A 12948-nucleotide genomic window follows, 5' to 3' on the forward strand; every position below is an offset into this window, starting at 1 on the left:
AGGCTGGTGGCAATGGTGGGGAGGTTCGGGAGGGCCCGGGGGGGTCTCACCTGGGAGCAAATGGCCTGCAGGCTGGTGGCGATGGGGGGGAGGTTAAGGGGAGGTTCGGGGAGGTCCGGGGGGGGTTCTCACCTGGGAGAAGACGGCCTGCAGGCTGGTGGCGATGGGGGGAGGTTCAGGGGAGGTTCGGGGGGGCCCGGGGGGATCTCACCTGGGAGCAGACGGCCTGCAGGCTGGTGGCGATGCCCTTGGCTGGCGTCTCGCACCGGAACACGTGGCATTTCAGCATCTGCGTCAGCGGGTCCCGGGCAACGTAGGCAAAGTCCCTGTGGGTGAGACCCCAAGGGTCAGAGCCCCCTGCTGAGCCCTCAGTCTGAGCAGGGGGTCACGTTCTGGAGGTCATGATCTCTGACCCTGCCTGCCAAACTGAGCCCTGCAGCATCTTCCTACCAACCCATCCAGGGAGGCGGGGGGGGGATCCAGGGACCCCCCAGCCCTGGGCTCCACGCCGGCCAGATCCCATCCACCCAGGGGCCAGATGAGACAGAGGTGTTGGCTGAGATGTGCAATGAGTCTGGAGCCAGTTTTCCCTGACCAAAGGGGGCCCCCCATGGGGATGTCAGTGGGGTGCAGAGCCCAGCGTCCCCTGGCAGTGGGGTTGACATAGTGGGGATTTTCCCTTGTTATGTTGTATGTGAGTGTGATGCTCTGTACCTCGGGGGAACCCTCTGCACTCCCATGTTCATCCTTGTAAAATGACTGTGTGGTGTCCAATGCAAAGTTTGTCATGTCGGGTGTCTGTGGAAGGCTCATGATGTACTGAGCATTGTTGTTATAGTGATGTTATAGGTTATAATTTCATGTCTATAGTTATGAGGTTGAAAATGTGTCCTCGTGGCTTAAAACAAGCCAGGCAAAACTCTCCAAGAGCAGAGGGGCAGTTCACACCTCATCAGGGCATGTATGGGACAAACCCAGCCCAGCCTCACAGGAACAAAGGACAGTGGCCTAGGCAGCAACAAAGGGTCTATTGGACTCTCCAGGGAGTCACCCCCTTCTCTTGGTCAGTTCTGTTGTCCTTCCCTTACCACCTCCATCTACCAACACCAAGTGACTGAAGCGCTGATCAAAGGGGAGAGCCTGGATGAAGGGCAACCAGCCAGCCTGTGGTGAGAAGCATCGACGTTTGTGAAGGCACTGAAAGTGTTAAGATCAGTTTAGAATGTGTTTTGCTTTTATTTCATTTGACCAAATCTGACTTGTTGCGCTTTGACTTATAATCACTTAAAATCTGTCTTTGTAGTTAATAAATGTGTTTGTTTGTTCTACCTGAAGCAGTGCGTTTGGTTTGAAGCATCTCAGAGACTCCCCTTGGGAGAACAAGCCTGGTACATATCAATTTCTTTGTTAAATTGACAAACTCCTATAAGCTTGTAGTGTCCAGGGGGCATAATTGGACACTACAAGATGGAGGTTACTAGGGCTGTGTCTGGGACCGGAGATACTGGCTAGTGTCGTTCGGTTGCACAATTCAGGCAGTAGCTTACACGCCAGAGGCTGTGCGTGAACAGCCCAGGAGTGGGGGTTCTCACAGCAGAGCAGGGTCAGGCTGGCTCCCAGAGCCGAGGACTGGAGTGACCTAGTGTGACAAACTGGGGATTTTCTCTGTTATGATGTATATGAGCCTATGGGAGTCTTACTGTTTTGCATGAATGCTGTGTGTGCCTCAGTTTCCCTGTGTGCTGCACCAATGTCTAGGTGGTGGGAATAAGCAGGTGTGACTTTTGTGGGGGTCGCTCCAGTGGCCTGCACGGATGCTATGGCCACCCCTTCATAACCTGAGACCCCGGAGGCGGATGCGACCAGGTGACTCTTGGCCCGGAAGCGAGACAAAGGCCGGAGGAGCAACGGGCAGGGCAGCCAGGCAGCTGGAAGCGAGTCAGTCTCGGCTGGCTTGGGGCGCAGGGGGAGGCAGAGCCCTGGCTCTGGGCTCCCCTCCGCACAAGCTGGACTTGGCTGAAAGTCACTGATTTCTGTACCTACAAGCTCTGCCCTACGCTACGTTCCCGTCAACGAATAAACCTTCTGTTTTCCCGGCTGGCCGAGAGTCATGTCTGACTGTGGAGCTGGGGTGCAGGGTCCTCTGGCTCCCCCAGGACCCCACCTGTGAGGACTCGCTGTGGGAAGCGCACGGAGGGGCAGGGGAGGCTGAATGCTCCGGGGTCAGACCCAGGGAGGTCAAAGCTGTGGAAGCTTCTTGCCCTGGCGACAGTCTGCTCCCAGAGAGGAGGCTCCCCCAGAGTCCTGCCTGGCTTCGTAGGGAGCAGTTCCAGAGCATCGCCCGGGGACCCCGTGACAGGGAGGGTGGCATGCGCTGAGCGAGGGAGGGTAGGGCGTGCGGCACAGCAAGTAAACTGCAACTTGAGCATGAACAGAGACTGGCAGAAATTCTATGGCAGGAACTAGACGCTGAGGCAGAAGTGGAAAGACTTCAGCTCCAACTCAAGAGAATAGAGGAACTGGAGGAACTGTATCATCCTGGAAAGCCAGAGCCTCTCAACAGCAAAGATAGGCACAGAATCTGCCCAGTTTGTAACAATGTTGGTATGTTGTGTAACTCTGAGCAGTTGTCTGGGTGTAACCAAATGTACCCCAACACTGCCACCTTTTATGTTACTGTGAGTTCAGTAGAGGGTGACCCCATAACTTGTTCCAGTGCTATGTATGGGAGTGGTAATGGAAAATTCACAGAGAGTGTAAAAGTCAATGGTAAAAGCTGTTTAGGGCAAATGATGGCTTCTAACATCGCTCTTGTTAAAGCAGATCTTGTCAAAGAGGAAGATTATTTACCAAATCAGAGTGTGAATGTTGTAGTCCTCTGTGAGTTTACTGTCCGTGTGCCTTTAGCCAGAATCCACCTTGAATGGAATGGGGCTCCGCATGAAGTTATAGCTGGGGTAAGCGTAAGCAGAGTCGGGATAAGCTCTACCCTGACATCTGGTGGTGAATTGTGGCGAGTGTGGAAAAGAACTCCAGAGGCTGATCTTGTTTGCATAGACACACCCACCCGCCTGGCATGAGCCCATGGCAGCCCAAAATGGTCACTTTGGCTGCTGTGGGATCCCCAGTTTCTCTGTTATTGGGGCAGGAAGAATAAAGTGTTGTTACCCTGATTCTGTGAATCAAGGCCAGTGGAACTGTTTTATGACAGAGGGTCTCACCATCAACTAAGTAGCACTCACTAGACAAAGGACATGGGTTACAAAACCCAGTGAATTGAGAGAGGTTGGGTATAGATAGTTGTATGGGCTTATTGGGTGGGAGGCCTGGAGCACCAATTGCTCCTTTTTTCCTCCACTGTTGAATGTCAGAGCTAATTTTGATTCTATTAGGAGTCTAGTTTTTAGTTACAGGCTGTTGAGCTGAATTCACTTTGGGCCAATGGTGCACTGGGGCTCCCCTACTACAAGCTGAAATCACTGAGTGCTGTGTTAACTAGTTGGGGAGCCTGAAGATTTGTTGCTAAGTGGCTGGGAGAATGGAGCAGTTTGGAGGATGGTTAGTGTGGCCCACGGGATGAGGAGTGGAGGGGCTAGTGTTGAAGGCTGCAGCAGAACCCCATGGAGAGGTGAGGCAGTTGGCCTCGGACCATGTAAGGTGCCCCTTAATACCCTGTGTGCCCCTTTCTTCTCCCCCCCATTTCCACCCAGGCTGGGGTGGGGGGGTAAGACTCTGTAGATAAACTTTTGAACTCTGGGGCTGCACTGATCAGAGACAGAGACTTTTGGGTGATTCTTGGGTTGCTGGACTCAAGAGACTTTTGGGGTGTTGGACTTTTGGGACTTTGGGGGTGGGTCTTTTGCTCATGGTTTGTGTTATGAATCCTGTTTGGTGGTTTCCCAATTTAATGCTGATGTCGTTTACCTCATGTTATTAAACATTTTCTGCTACACTCAGACTCCATGCTTGCGAGAGGGGAAGTATTGCCTCCTAGAGGCGCCCGGGGGGGGGGGAGGGGTATGAAATTGTCCCAGGTGACTGGGTGGGGGCTCGAGCCGGTTTTGCATTGCGTTATGGAAATGGAACCCCTAGATACTGAACCCGGCCCTTGTTGCTGCCAACTCAGATGGGCAGAAAGGTTACACAAGGAAGTTATTGCCTAAAGAACTTTTGATTGGGGAAGACGTTAAAGCTTTGTTCAGTCCAGGTAGCCAGAGCCAGTCACAGGACAGGAATGATCTTGAACCTGTGTCTGTTATGGGCAATGATTTGCCTGGGGAGGGTTGGTCTGTGAATGAAGTGTCTGAATGTCGGTCTAACGTCTCAGAAGTGAATCTGGAGTTAGATCAAGAGCAGAAAGGTCTCATTGGTCAGGACAATGTTTCTCGGGAGCAGATTAAAGTGGATGGTCAGGTTGAAGCCCTAGCTGAGGAAGGAAAGGGGAGATGTTTGATGGGTGATGGATTGTTGGCTAGTACAGTTCGTAAAATTGAACCTGAAAAGGGTAACTGTGATTTGCTGGCAGTAGCTCAGTGTCGTGAGAAGAGCAGCAGTGTATTTGTTGGGAGTGGCAATGGGCCTGGTAAGGAAAGGTTGGATAAGCCGAGGCAGCCTTGTGAGCTGATGGCTTTATCTAGTCAGCAGTTTGGGAAGGCCAGGAGAGGGGAAGATGGGTGTCCCTATACCTTATCTGTTACCTGTGTGGAGAATTGTGACAGTGAAGGAAATGTGCCTGTATCTGTCAGGGGTATTGACTTGCCTATGGAGGAAGCTACCTCGGTCTCCAAGCAGTTGTCTGTGAACAGCCCTGTGTGCTGGGACAAGGGAAATGAAATCCCAAGCTGTGTTTCTGGTAAAGGAGAATGTGTCTCCAGTTCTTTGTCTGTGGAGCAGACAGAAGGTGCCTTTCGGCCTGTGATGGTTGAGAGTAATTCAGTTGTCTCAGAGTTGGTTCTGGATTCAACTAAAGCCCAGGAAGGAAATGGTCCTAAGTTTGCATCTGCTGGGGAGAATGGCACTGTAACTAGGTTGCATCCAGTTAGTGTCTTAGCAAAATCCCAGAGATGAGACAATTCTGGTGCTTGTATTTTGTCTGTTGCTAATGTGTGGTTGGAAAAGGGTGTAGCAACTCTGTCTGATCTGGGTGATACCCTAGCCAGGGCACAGGGAGAGCAGAAAGGTGATTTAATTGTGTTACCTATTGACAGTTTCACAACTTGTAGCAAGAAGGAAAAAATTTCTGGAACTTGTGTGTGGCAAAGGAAAGGAGAATGCTTCTGACCTTTCATCTAGTGAGTCTATGCGTTTGCCTGAAAGGAGATTGTGTAGAAATCTGCCTGATGGGCCAAAGGTGATCCTGGATGTAAGTAAGACCCAGAAAAAGTCTGTTGTTGCTCAGGAAAGTGTTCCTTTAGAGCAAGCCCTGGGTGAAGAGGGTAAGGGCAGAATTTCTGTGAGGGGTGATTTGTTGCTTAGAATCCTCATGGTAATCCGTGCAAGCCGTTTACTGCAACTAAAGGGTGTAAAAGTGATTTAATCAGGGAAGTTTCAGTTCCTAACAGCCAGAAATGTTCTGTTGTGAATGGATCCACTGACTTTCCTTTTGAAAGATCCAGTGTGGGTAGCTTTGAGAAGGTCTCAGATGGAGTAAAAGCTGTTAAGGAATTTAAACAGCCCTATAACCAAGTGGCTGTGCTTGACCAGCTTGTTGGGAAGACAATGGTGTTGGGACAGGACTGTCTCCATGCTAATTCTTTAAGTGAGCAGTCTGTGCTTCAGGGTCTGAGGACAGATTTGGTTACTGGTGTGTCAGAGCAGAGCAGTTTTATGGCTGAATGCTTGAGGATGCAGGGGAGAGCAAGCAAACTCTCCCTCTAAGGCCTTGGCTACACTTGGCAATTCGGTGTAGTGTGAGTGTAGTCGCGCCGCCAGCGTTCTCTCGCAGCGCTGTGAGAGCTCCACCGCTCTGAGGGGAGTAGCTTGCAGCGCTGCAGACGCTGATTACACTGGCGCTGTACAGCGCTGCGCTCGGGGGGGGGGCGTTTTCACACCCCTGAGCGCAGCAAGTTGCAGCGTTGTACAGAGCCAGTGTAGCCAAGACTCTCTGGATTTGTGTGGTATCTCTGTAAGACAGAGTCCAGCCTTGGAATTGGTAGCAGCTGAGAATTTAAAAGCTAGTGTTTGTGTTGATGCAAATTACCTGACTGACTGGGGAAAGAAAGACTTGCTAATAGCTGTTAGCACAGAGAACCCACCCCATCAGCCAGAGAAATCAGGGTTTGATCCTTCAGGACAAGGAGGGAAGAGAGAACGTAATTTTGCAAAGGGAAGCACAGGGTGACCCTAAAAGGCCCAAACCCCAATGGTATTGAGCCAAAGGTGTGGCATGACAACCATGATTGTAAATGGACACTTGCAATGAATTTGTTGTTATTGCTAATGGTGATTTTTGTAACAAATGTGTTGCTATTGCCACAAACTGTAAAAATGTACAATGTGCCTGATCTTTTGGAGAATCCCTTGAACATGTTAAAGGGAATACATGAGAACACACGTTATGTTAAAGGGCCTTGTTATACTGATGTTTCACAGTTAGTGCCTGTAAATAGTATTGGACCTTTTCACAGGGGAAAAGACATTCCAGACCTAATGTGCTGTATGAAAAGGGAAACTGAGGCACACTACCATATTGCTTTCATGGCTAAATGCCAAGATTCCTGTACTATGAACAACACTAATATCTACGTTAACTTAATGTTAATTGGGTTCCAAACATTTGCCAGAGCTTGTGTGGATAAAGTAGCTGTTTTCTTTAGCTCTTGGCAAGATCACATGAGACATAAGAGCAGATCCAATCCACTATTGTTCTAATTAAGTTTTACCTTGAGTTTGGAAAGAGGTTCAATCATGTTATTGAACATGACTTTGACAAACAATTTCTGTTATACACTGGTACGGCTTCTAACCCAACACTAGCTGTAGTGAGACAGAACCCAGGATGGGGAGCTCTTGGGATGCAGTCAGTGATGTTTGTGTCATCCCTTCCTGCATCAATTTTGCGTTGGGGGTGTGACGTTACTGACATGAACTGGGACCATACAGATTATTGTTGCAACCACTGTTGTATATTTGCAGCAAATATTGTACAAATGTTGTTGTGTAAGGTGTCTATGGAAAGGTTATGATTATGCTGTGAGCGTGTATCATGTTTGTAGTTGAAGTTATGAATATTGGCTCTGTACTTGTATCTCAATGTGTTTGATTCTAAGTAGCCTCAAGGAAGCATTTGGTCAGCTTCTGGAGAAGGAGTACTTGTGGCACCTTAGAGACTAACAAATTTATTAGAGCATAAGCTTTCGTGGGCTACAGCCCACTTCTTCGGATGCATAGCCTTCTTGAGAAGGGGCTATTCTCAGTAAGTGCCCAGTCAAGAAACACTGAACTGACAATGGACTTTGGGAGACTCCAATCCACATCTGAGCTTTCCTGGGAACCTTCAAACTAACATGTGAACAATGGCGTCGGCCTGTAAAGAACTGAGTCATGCCTGGACATGTGACTTGCCCATGTGACGCCAGACTCCATCTTGCTGCTGTGATTTTCTGCAGTAAGAACAAAGGGTCCTTCCATGGGCAGAGACTATAAAAAGGCAGCTGCCTCATCTCCATCTTCTCTTCAATCCTGCTTCTGACCTCTGGAGGGACTTTGCTACAAACTGAAGCTCTGAACAAAGGACTGAGGACCCATCCCAGCTGGGGATGTTCCAGAGACTTGATTTGAACCTGCAGTTTATTCCATCGCTGCTGCAAGCCTGAACCAAGAACTTTGCCATTCCTGTATGTCATTGATTCCATTTAACCAATTCTAACTCTCATCTCGATCTTTTTCCTTTTATGAATAAACCTTTAGATTTTAGATTCTAAGGGATTGGCAACAGCGTGATTTGTGGGTAAGATCTGACTTGTATATTGACCTGGGTCTGGGGCTTGGTCCTTTGGGATCGGGAGGACCCTTTACTTTTACTGGGGTATTGGTTTTCATAACCATTTGTCCCCATAACGAGTGGCGCTGGTGGTAATACTGGAGTGTCTGAGGGAATTGCTTGTGTGACGTGTGGTTCGCCAGTGGGGTGAGACCGAAGTCCTCTTAGTCTGGCTGGTTTGGTGCCTGGGTGTGCAAAGGAACCCCAGCCTGGGGTTGTGAGTGCCCTGCTCTGAGCGATTGGTCCTGCATTGGCACTCTCAGAAGTGTCCCACCAAAGGCAGCGTTGTTGCACACGAGGGGTGACAGGGGCCAGGGCACACGGGGGATGGTACCGTACAACTCCGTGTCCCGGAGCGTTAGGGCGGCCGGGCAAGGGGGCCCCCAAGCTGGACCCTGCCCTGCCTGCAGCCCCAGGGCCCCCCAGCACTCCCTTGTGGTGGTCCCTGCACTGCGCCCTGTGGGGCTCATCCAGCTCCCCAGAGCCCCCTACCTGCCGTCGTCCCGGCCGACACCCCACACACGGATGCTGGCCACGGGCTGGGCGTGCAGCAGCGTCCGCTCGATCGGCTCCACCAGCCGCAGCGTCTCGCGGTCCAGGAGCAGCAGCATGGCCCGGCCCTGGGGGGAGAGCGGGGTCAGCGGGGGGCAGGGTGGGGGAGGGGCTCAGAGCGTGGTGTGAGAGGTCAGGCCTGGGGCAGGGCAGCAGTGGGGGATTGTGAGGGGGGGCTGGCTGGGGATTAGTTCTGTGGGGACCCCGTTCCCTGCAGCTCACAGCCCAGCCCGCAGCCCCAGGGACCGGCCCAGCCCCACCCCCACCCCACCCCCGGCTGCCCCGCTCACCTGGCCTCAGCCCCCCGGCTGCCCCGCCCCTCCCCCCGGCTGCCCCGCCCCTCCCCCCAGCTGCCCCGCTCACCTGGCCCCAGCCCCCGGCTGCCCCGCCCCTCCCCCCGGCTGCCCCGCTCACCTGGCCTCAGCCCCCCGGCTGCCCCGCCCCTCCCCCCAGCTGCCCCGCTCACTTGGCCTCAGTCCCCCAGCTGCCCCGTCCCCCCCCACCGGCTGCCCCGCTCACCTGGCCCCAGCCCCCGGCTGCCCCGCCCCTCCCCCCGGCTACCCCGCTCACCTGGCCCCAGCCCCCGGCTGCCCCGCCCCCCCCCCCGCCGGCTGCCCCGCTTACCTGGCCCCAGCCCCCGGCTGCCCCGTCCCTCCCCCCGCCGGCTACCCCGCTCACCTGGCCCCAGCCCCCGGCTGCCCCGTCCCTCCCCCCGCCGGCTACCCCGCTCACCTGGCCCCAGCCCCCGGCTGCCCCGCCCCTCCCCCCGGCTGCCCCGCTCACCTGGCCCCAGCCCCCGGCTGCCCCGCCCCTCCCCCCGGCTGCCCCGCTCACCTGGCCTCAGCCCCCCGGCTGCCCCGCCCCTCCCCCCAGCTGCCCCGCTCACTTGGCCTCAGTCCCCCAGCTGCCCCGTCCCTCCCCCTGGCTGCCCCGCTCACCTGGCCCCAGCCCCCGGCTGCCCCATCCCCCACCAACGGCTGCCCCGCTCACCTGGCCCCAGCCCCCGGCTGCCCCGCCCCTCCCCCCGGCTGCCCCGCTCACCTGGCCCCAGCCCCCCGGTGGGGGGGCCCCGCGGCCGGCCAGCTGGCGGATGCAGGAGTTCACGGCCGCGCTGCTCTTGCCTGGCGCCAGCTCCTCCTCACTCATCTCCACCCAGCCCAGCGACTGCCCCGGGAAGCTCTGGGGAAGGGGGCACACCATGGGGCTGCTGCCAGCTCCCCCCGAAAAGCCCCTCCAGGCACAGCCCCCCCCAGTCCCCCTGCCAGCCCCACTGCCTGGCACAGCTCCCCCCTCCCGCCTGGCACAATCCCCCCCAGGCACAGCCCCCCCACCAGTCCCCCCACCAGCCCCACTGCCTGGCACAGCCCCCCCCCTGCCTGACACAATCCCCCCCAGGCACAGCCCCCCCACCATCACCCCGCTAGCCCCACCTCTTGGCAGAGCCCCACCACCTGTCCATCCCCATCTCCCCCCCTCTCCCCCCAGCAGAGTCACCACTGCCAGCCACTGCAGGGCCCAGGGTCTGACCGGGGGTGAATGATACCCGCCTAAATGGGCGCACTTGCTGTACTTAGCTGGCAGCTCTTCCCAGCGCCATGACGACAGTGACCCGGCAGCCCCCGCTGCCCCGGCGCCGTGACGACAGTGACCCGGCAGGCCCCGCTGCCCCGGCGCCGTGACGACAGTGACCCGACAGCCCCCGCTGCCCCGGCGCCGTGACGACAGTGACCCGGCAGGCCCCGCTGCCCCGGCGCCGTGACGACAGTGACCCGGCAGGCCCTGCTGTCCCGGCGCCATGACGACAGTGACCCTGCTGTCCCGGCGCCATGACAACAGTGACCCGGCAGCCCCCGCTGCCCCGGCGCCATGACGACAGTGACCCGGCAGCCCCTGCTGCCCCGGCGCCATGACGACAGTAACCCGGCAGCCCCCGCAGCCCTAGCGCCATGACGACATTGACCCGGCAGCCCCTGCTGCCCCGGCGCCATGACAACAGTGACCCGGCAGGCCCTGCTGCCCCGGCGCCATGACGACAGTGACCCTGCTGTCCCGGCGCCATGACAACAGTGACCCAGCAGGCCCTGCTGCCCCGTCGCCATGACGACAGTGACCCTGCTGTCCCGGCGCCATGACGACAGTGACCCGGCAGCTCCTGCTGCCCCGGCGCCATGACGACAGTAACCCTGCTGTCCCAGCGCCATGACGACAGTAACCCTGCTGTCCCGGCGCCATGACGACAGTAACCCGGCAGCCGTACCTTGGAGCCCAGGGGCGAGCCCAGATGCAGCATCTGTTCCTCGGCTTTCGGCGCACTGAGGAAGAGCAAGAGAGGCTGGTGACGCCCTGGGCACTGCCTGGCGCCTGGCCCCCCACACCCTATGGGAAGGGCCCCTGGGCTGATCCCTGTCACCCCCCGCCCGGGGTCCTGCCCCACTGTCACAGGGCAAAGCCTCACAAAGGGGATCCTGTAGGGCTGCCCCACGTGGAGTCCTGGCTGCCAGCCCCACTGGCTCCGTGCCCAGCATGGCAGGTTGGGCCCCGGCCCCACGCCCGAGCCTGGCCCCGGCAGCCCTGCCCTACTCACCTGAGGTTCAGCAATCCCAGGGGGAGGGTGGGCTGGTCCAAGTCCTGCTGCCCCGGCTCCGGGGTCCCCTCCTCCGACGGGACGTCCTGGGCGAGGGACAGAGAGTCACAGCATGGCGGGCTGGTGTGACGTTATTGACACAAACTGGGACCGTATAGATCACTGTTGCAACCAAGGTCCTGTAGTGGCCCCAAATCTTGTCCAAAGGAGATCAAGTAAGGTGCCTATGAGGAGGTTCTGGTTTGCTGGTTATGATTATGTGATCTGTGGGCGTGTATCATTTTTGTATTCAAAGTTATAAGTATTGGCTCTAGACTGTCTGTAGTTCAAACTTGTGCTGTGCTTCTGGGAGACACCCCAGACAAGTTGGTGTCAGCTCTGCCTAGTCTGCTGGATGGCCCATTAAGGACCTCAGCTATTGTGAGGTAGGGAGTGGGGAGTGTTGGCCTGGGGATGTTGGTGGGAGTTGCACTAGTTTACTGTCTGCATTAATACTGATGGGGATGGGATATCAGGGGTGACCTCGCATGTAACCTGAGCCCAGGAGGGGTTTGGGGCCAGGTGACACCTTCTGCCCAGGAAACTGGACAAAAGCTGGAGAAGGAGTGGGGGGGGGTGGCTGGGGGAGATGGCTGGAGGGAGTTTCAGTTTGGAGCTGGCTGGGGAGACAGGGGAAGGCCCAGCACTGGGGTCTGGGCTCCCTGCCCCCCAAGATGGACCTGACTAAGGGGTCCTGTTCTCTATACCTACAAGCTCTGTCTTGGACTGTGTTCCTGTCATCTAAATAAACCTTCTGTGTTACTGGCTAGCTGAGAGTCCCGGTGAATCGCAGGAAGAGGGGTGCAGGGCCTGACTCCCCCACACTCCGTGACAGGGGGTGACTCCTGTACTGGGCCGGGCCCCCGGGCCCTGCAGCTCACAGGGGAAGCCCACAGCCTCCGAGGCTGGGCCTTTGGCACCAGCGACCCATCTCTGTCCAGGGCTCCCTGCCGCAAATCCGGCCTGGCCAGGCCCCGGCATGGGGCTGGTCCGTCCCCGTCAGGGCGCGATGCTCCCCGGGGCGCTAGCAGGTCCCCACTGAGCAGTCACCTGGCTACTGGCGGCCAGGCCATGGCTGGCTGGGGGGGGCAGGGCTAAGCCATGAGACGTCAGACCAAGCCAGCAACAGGAGCTGGCCCAAGCTCTGCTCTCCTTTCCCCTCGCTCCCCGGCCCCACTTCCCGCCCTGCCAGGGCACCCTGCTGTTACGGGGATTGTTCGGGGCTTTGTCTTTCTGATCCTCTGCCAATCTGAACTGGTTTTGCTCTTGTTCTTCCACCCAGACGGGGGACCCCCCCCATGCCGCTCACTGGGTGCCGGGAAACAAGCCATTTACAACACACACTTTGCTTCTCTACAGAGGAAAAAGGACAGTAAACTAACTAAACTCCTACATACCACAGGGGCCACAACAGCGGTTCCCTTAACCCACCCAACAACACCAAATTCTACAGGCCGCTACCCTCCGATCCCACTGAGGAATACCAAAAGAAACTGCACCATCTGCTCAAGAAACTCCCGGCTACAGCACGGGAACAAATCTACACGGACACCCCGCCAAAGCCCTGACCAGGGGTATTCTATCTGCTACCCAAGATCCATAAACCGGGAAACCCTGGATGCCCCATCATCTCAGGCATTGGCACCCTGACAACAGGATTGTCTAGCTATGTGGACTCTCTCCTCAGGCCCTACGCTACCAGCACTCCCAGCTATCTTCGAGACACCACTGACTTCCTGAGGAAACTACAATCCATCGGTGATCTTCCAGAAAACACCATCCTGGGCACTAT

General features: G+C 56.3%; 1 protein-coding gene across 1 annotated transcript in view; it reads right to left on the minus strand.

Moving 5' to 3' along the window:
* The window catches only part of APBB1 (amyloid beta precursor protein binding family B member 1), a 39957-nt gene that overhangs the window by 4813 nt on the left and 22196 nt on the right, over positions 1–12948 (minus strand). The window contains 5 exon segments of the mRNA XM_065581928.1: positions 212–326; positions 8474–8601; positions 9575–9712; positions 10791–10845; positions 11118–11203. Coding sequence (XP_065438000.1) covers positions 212–326; positions 8474–8601; positions 9575–9712; positions 10791–10845; positions 11118–11203 — 522 coding nt within the window.

Source organism: Chrysemys picta, chromosome 1, assembly GCF_011386835.1.
Source record: "Chrysemys picta bellii isolate R12L10 chromosome 1, ASM1138683v2, whole genome shotgun sequence".
Taxonomy (NCBI): domain Eukaryota; kingdom Metazoa; phylum Chordata; order Testudines; family Emydidae; genus Chrysemys; species Chrysemys picta.